This window comes from Vespula pensylvanica, chromosome 6 (genome assembly GCF_014466175.1).
Source record: "Vespula pensylvanica isolate Volc-1 chromosome 6, ASM1446617v1, whole genome shotgun sequence".
Classification (NCBI taxonomy): domain Eukaryota; kingdom Metazoa; phylum Arthropoda; class Insecta; order Hymenoptera; family Vespidae; genus Vespula; species Vespula pensylvanica.
In genome coordinates, this window is record NC_057690.1 from 1,573,899 (window position 1) to 1,580,599 (window position 6,701).

Sequence of the window (6,701 nt, forward strand, 5' to 3'; positions counted from 1 at the left end):
TTTTTTATTTCTGTTCGCGTATATTTCTTTTTGTTCGATCAAAAATATATATCACTTGTTAGACCCTTGCTATAATTCTATTATTTTTATCCAATGGTTTTACACGATACATTATACTAAGACAGAGATGAACATTGATTGATTAAGACACAGGGACAAGAGACAGCTTTATACATTAAATTAATAAATTAATGATAGTCTATACCAAGTTTACAGCGAAATCTTGGTATTATGGGATTAATATGTTTCAGAGTATTTTTCACATACACGCAGACTTTATCAAGACGTGTTGTTTATCAAAATCTCTATATGATGGTAATGTAAAAACATGTAATAAATTTTTTAGCTGTTCTTAAATATCTTGACATGCATCAAATATCCTACTTGCCTTTGAGGCATGATATTTTAGTTTTTATTTCTAATAACACAGGTACTGTATGGTACATACTTTTCTTCTCTATAATTATTTTTTCCTTTGGAAATTATCTGTGTCAAATACTATAATAAAAGGGAAAGATATTGCATATATTGAATTCAGTACTCATTTACGTTTCATTATTTGGTCTGCATCTTGCAATGTAGATTGCATCACAGAAGAAATATGTAACAATTTTATACTTACAATTGATGTACATACAAAAATTTAAAAAAAGTTAATTAAAATTGGAAAAATTTATAGAAATAACAAGGAACGATATAGAATGAGTTTGATCATTAATATCATATTCTAATAAAAAATTTTAATGTCAATGTGTAAAAGAATATTTAAAAAATATTCATTATGCATATCAATAAATTTGATAAAAGATTTTTCAAAATAATTCTTCAAAAATAATTTGAAGAAAAGTATAACTATAATAATACATAAGAATATCACCGTACTATTGCATGAAGCACACATTGAGATGACTCTTTTTATGTATTCTATATAGCAATACCTCTGATTAAGTTGAAAAGCCATCTCATATATGTGTTGCAATGTGCATAAGTCGACATTAGAAATTATCACATGTAATAAAAAATAAATAAATAAAATCATTACTACTTATTACAAAAAAATATTTTAAAAAGGCTAAGTAAGATTTGAAATATTATTATTATTATTTCACAACCTAATATTCCTTTAGTGTGGTGTACGTCGATGAGCTGTAGTTGGTCGTGGTACACCTGAGCGACTTCTTACCTTTTTCGGTTGTATAAATGTACTATCTGTTCTTGTATTATATGTGAGATATATATTTGACATATCAGGCTGGATTTGCTATAGAAATAAAAATAAATTTACATAAAACATTCAAAACAATTGCAATAACAAATATCATTAAACAACTTACATCTCTGTTATTTCCAATAGGTGGGATTACTTGTGCTTTTCGCATATTATTACCAGTGTATGCTACGCACTTTAATTGCCATTCGCCGATATCATCGTTCCAATGAACATATCTTTCAATCATAGTCTGTGATATATAAAATCAACTCGTTAAAACAATTACTTAAATCTTTAAAGTACTATATATATTTAGTACATAATACTATATATACATACTTGATACTGCAAAGGTATATAATTATTCACAATTAATTCTTGAAGTTGTAATTCTCTTCCAATACCCCTAACTCCTTCTAAAAGACCTTCCATTTCTCTTTGGTGTTCCTGTTGTAAATCAGATAATTCAGCTTTAACAGACATCAGCATTGTGTAAACTCTAGCTAATTTTTTAGTTTTTCCAGCTGCTTCTTCCTGCAAAGAGGAATACTTTTCTTCTATATCGATACGTTCTGCTTCTTTTTCCTCTATAGCCTTCTTTAATTGTTCTTCTCGACTTTTACGTTGGTCAAGTTCAATCGCTGCAGCAGCTAATAATTGCTCCTGAGCTTCGGCTTTTTCTAATAAGTTTTCACCGCCAACTAATATCTTATTTTGTAAATTCTGCATTTTTTCTCTTAAGGCTTCTTTTTCACTTCTGTAAAATAGACATTTTCGTCAGCTAGTACAGCATTATATGCTTTTTTTTTTTTTATACTTACTGTGTCCTTTTTAATTCAATAACGTCTTTATCGTCTGGACTTTTGTCATCTCTTTCTGCTTTATCTACCTTTTCTGTATTTACATCTCTGTCACCTAATTCTTCCATTGTTAACACTTGACTTCTTCTGTGTCTTGCTTTTTTCTCACGTCGCGGTTCTCCTGTATCTTCCGAATCTTCCGTTTCAGATTCTGTTCCTGATATTTCTGTTCCATTCTCTTCGAGCTGTTTTCGTAATTGTTCAATTTCAACTTGAAATTGACGAAGTAAAGCATCTTTAGGATCTTCGTTTATTCTTGCTCTATTCTTTATATTCTTGGCACGATTAGCGTAACGTAGTGTGCTTATGGTTTCATCATAATTTATATCAGCAGGACTTACATTTGCACACTAAAGAATTGCAAAATTATATTTTCTTCTACGTATAATGTTATATGCATTTTTTTATTTATTTTAAGTGAAGCAATTAATAATTACATACCATCAATGTTTTAGAATTACCACCCAAAGAGTCCTGAAGCAATCTTGTCAACTTTGAATTTCTGTAAGGCACATGAGAGCTTTGCCCATCGACAAGAGCAGATATCACATTACCCAGTGTTGATAATGATAAATTAATTTTGGTAGCTTCTCTAAGTCTTACTCCACTTGCTTTTGTTTTACTTTGTCTTTCGGAACCCTACAATATGATCACATTAGTATATATTTTCTTAACAAGATATTACATCGATCATAAAAGCTACATACAGCTAAATCCACTAAATGAAGTTTTCCCATTTTAACATGTTGTTCTCCATCTTCACCTAGTTGACTGGATTCAACCGTTATTGTAAATATGGCATGAGATCTAGAGCTAGAGACATTCATGGCAGTTGCTCCTACAACACCTATAAAGAAAAATATTTCCATTCTGTTGTAACGTTTTGTTCATATTTTAATGTTTCATTTTTCAGGTAATAAACGTTATACTCACGATTTTTATTGCCAAGCGACATGATACGATCTAAATCATCTGCATTATTTACGACATAACCACTAAGATCCTTCACAAATACTCCAATGTCTGGTCGTTCCTTGACCTCTAATCGACTGCTTTGATCCTTACCAAGAAGATCTCTTACTTCTTCATTATAAATTTCCAAATATGTTGCACGTACAAGGAATCTGTAAATTCCGATACTATAATATATTAAATACTATTGCGCATGCAGACACTTTACGATTTAACTTACTTTTGATTCTCATCTGCTTTAGCTATGTGTCCAAATATATGTGCAAAGGTGTTTGGGATAACGCCTCTAAGCTGAGGAGGAGTTTTTGCACCTGACATAGTATATGTTTTACCAGTACCAGTTTGACCATAAGCAAGAATAGTTCCATTATAACCTTGTAAGACTTTATCAACGATAGGTCTTGCAGTTTCATTATAAATATCAACTTGGGTAGAATCCGTGTCAAAGACAGCATCGAAAGAGAAAACTTTGGGTGGTTCACCTTGAAGCGCATTCGGATTTTCTATAGTTATTTCACTGTTTAACGCATCCACTTGTATAATATTTTTGCAGTGTCCGTCCAACTCCTTTCCATTTAATGGCCGAACACGAACAACAACTCTGACGTTTTCTATCTCTCCTAATTCTGCGACATTATCCTGAATAAAAAATTGTATATTGTAACATTGAAAATATCGTAAGGAATATAACAGTTATATAGAGAATAAATTTGGAAATAGGTAAGATGTAATATAGTTTGATATTTTTTAAACTAAATAAAAAAGAAACAAAACTTATATATAAGAAGACTTAGGTAATATATGTGTGGATATTAATTGATCAGTTATATCTATTATCTTTTGTTTTTTCCCTGCCAGATTCGAGAATATCACTGCTGTCAAATTTTGACGCGACAAACGTCAAACGACAAACGCAATTATCTACTCGAAAATAACTCATTATTATCAATACGTATATGTGTATTATGAAGAAATATACTAACTCCCGTTCCCGTCATTGCAGTACGGTTGATTTACGCGGAATGATTACATAAAAAGAACAATTTAAAGCATGGTACTTTATTCTCAAAACACCGACGGATCAAGCAAAAGGACTAGCAGACAACCTCCGTAAACAAATGGATCGATCTGTGTGGTTACAGTGCCGCGAATATACGCATGACGGATGACGTCATGCTGTAAATTCCTAGAGAAAACACTGAATCCCCTAGATCATCATATCGCTCATTTTATTTGAACGATTATTAAAAATTAAAAAAGAGGAAAAGAAAAAGGTAATAAAAATAATGAAAAAAAAATCAAAAAACAAAAAAATACATCCGAAAGTACAGAGAATAAAAAATAAATCCAGTTAATCGCTCGTATAATTTAAAATTCTTCGATCGAAGGACACGTGGCATTCAACGTATTTTTCGATCGTCACGTACCCCCTTCGATGAAAAATCTTTTCGTTTTAAATATAAATTGGTCTATCAAAAATATAAATTCAATAAACGATAAACTTCTGTTTATTATTTCCAGGCTGTTAAAAAACATCTATCTCAAGGCAAATATCAAAATGGTATTATTTTTCCTCAAGCATCTATCTATAATTTCGTAAGATACCAATTGGCGACTATTTTGATTGATCTTGAACGAAACTTGAATTCAAACAATATTTTAACAATTTTCGTTTTTTATTAATTTTGTGATATTTGACGAATTTAATATTGACAACATTCGTTGATGCCCAATTTATAGAGGCAATTATAGTCGAGTGAAACTAGTATGCAGACACACCCAGGACAATGGGGAGTACAAACCCTCTTTTTCTTTCTCTTACTCTCTCCCTATCTCTCTATCTATCTCTCTCTCTCTCTTTGTCTCTTTTTTCTCTCTCTTTCTTTCCTCCCCTTTCCTGTTTCTTCTACGCAGTACAAGGCAACCCCCTCCCCCTGTTAGCTTCGTCGTTCATGCTCGTTTGAAGCGGTGCAGCTGACGATGGCAACAATACATTCCCCATGGACGAGAACACTATGCTTCCATGGGACTACAGAAGGATATTGCGTACCCCAACTAACGCGCGACGTTACTTGTCGTTGGATCATTCACGTCTCGTTTTTAATTAAAAGAAACAACATTCCTCTTTCTTTTTTCTTTCCTTTTTCTATTGAAATAACGCGTGAAAGAAGTGTGATCGATGCTCTATCGTGTGATTCATTTTAATCTCATCTTAACTTTTTAACTTGTACAAATACGAGATAACCGGCTACAATTTTATTCCTTTGTTTTGGAATAATACGAAATTTATTTATATCAATTTTCTTCTTTGTTTTATTTCTCTGTAAGTAGTGTCAATTTCAGTGATCGATTCAAGATTGAATTAAACGTTCTACGATTTTGATTTTGGTAAGAAAAGGGAAAAGAAAATTAATCGAGATATTGAGAAAACGGTAGGTAAATCAGGTATTAATCAAATTCAGTTTGATATAATGAATATTTTCTAATATATATGATTTCTATGTGTTTCTCGTTTGGTTACAGGATGTATAAAAAAAATGTGTGAATGGAAAGCGAATGCATTGAGCTATGCCACCACACCCGTTTCATATTCTCTTAATTTTTATGGCTTCTGAAAGTATTTCCGTAACTCCGTCAACCCCTTCCGAAGATAAAGAGTACTTCCTTCTTAGTAGCGCATCATGTATATTCATGGAACGTTTCATTAGTGCTACTCGAGTACCAAGTACAAAGAGAAATGAAAATCTTAAGGCCTAAGTAAGTAGGTATCTCGTGATTATAAGTAACTAATTCCAAGACTCGACAGCCTTCGAGTACTTTCACGTACGTACTTACGTACGATATATAAATATTTTTAATGTTGCATTTGCATCGTTTGGAAAGTTTTTAACGATTTGTGAAATCCTTTTTTTATTTCTCTTATCAAGATCTATGAATCTTATTTATCAAAAAAAGAAAAGTTATTTATCATACCAAATACATGAAACAACAATCGGACACAAATCGTTCGTGAAATTGTTTGTTAAATAAGAAAAATAAAAAAAAAGAAAATAAAAGAATCACATATGAGGATTCGACACGAATATCTCTTATTTATCATTTTAAACATTTCTTCTTTCTTCGATCTCGGATAATAATGAGTATATGAGTTTTATCTGTTACATGATTGGAATACTCGATCTCGCGACACTAGGATTATCATGTCGCGGTAATCATAGCGGAAAAGTCGGAAGTACAAAAAGGAAGTAACTGGTGATAGACATGAAGGGAACGAGTTAATCAGGCTGTTTTGTGTGTGTGTACGCGCATGTACATGTATGTGTCAGTGGTGAAAAAGAAAAGAAGGGAAAGAAATAGATGTACAAGAAGGGGACACGTGGAAGGTGAAGGAAAAGAGTTGAAAGAAAACGACGGCAAAGAAGAAGAACAAGAAGGAGAAGAAGAAGAAGAAGAAGAAGAAGAAGAAGAAGAAGAAGAAGAAGAAGAAGAAGAAGAAGAAGAAGAAGAAGAAGAAGAAGAAGAAGGGAACGGTTTAGAGCGGAGAAGTTCAGTTAGTCGGTTCTCTTTCCTCTCTCTCCGTAGTGGCAGGTCAGTGTTGCCTCGCTCGTGGCGAAGAACGGCCGTGTTTTCTGAGCTCGCTCGTTATCTGTCTATCTACC

The 6,701-nt window shown here is 32.3% G+C and overlaps 2 protein-coding genes across 2 annotated transcripts in view; one reads left to right on the forward strand and one right to left on the reverse strand.

Moving 5' to 3' along the window:
* Positions 1-275: 275 nt before the first annotated feature.
* On the reverse strand, positions 276-4,184 carry LOC122630292 (kinesin-like protein KIF3A). Its single transcript, XM_043814649.1, has 9 exons — positions 4,026-4,184; positions 3,263-3,681; positions 3,004-3,194; positions 2,778-2,917; positions 2,512-2,709; positions 2,032-2,420; positions 1,550-1,967; positions 1,335-1,460; positions 276-1,261 (listed from the first exon to the last, which is right to left on the reverse strand). The coding sequence occupies exons 1-9, from the start codon at positions 4,038-4,040 to the stop codon at positions 1,124-1,126; spliced, it is 2,034 nt and encodes a 677-aa protein (XP_043670584.1). The 5' UTR covers positions 4,041-4,184; the 3' UTR covers positions 276-1,123.
* Positions 4,185-6,508: 2,324 nt separating this feature from the next.
* The window catches only part of LOC122630290, a 21,426-nt gene continuing 21,233 nt past the window's right edge, over positions 6,509-6,701 (forward strand). Inside the window, exon 1 of the mRNA XM_043814647.1 lies at positions 6,509-6,630. The gene's annotated coding sequence lies outside the window, so the exon portion shown is untranslated. The remainder of the gene's footprint in view (positions 6,631-6,701) is intronic.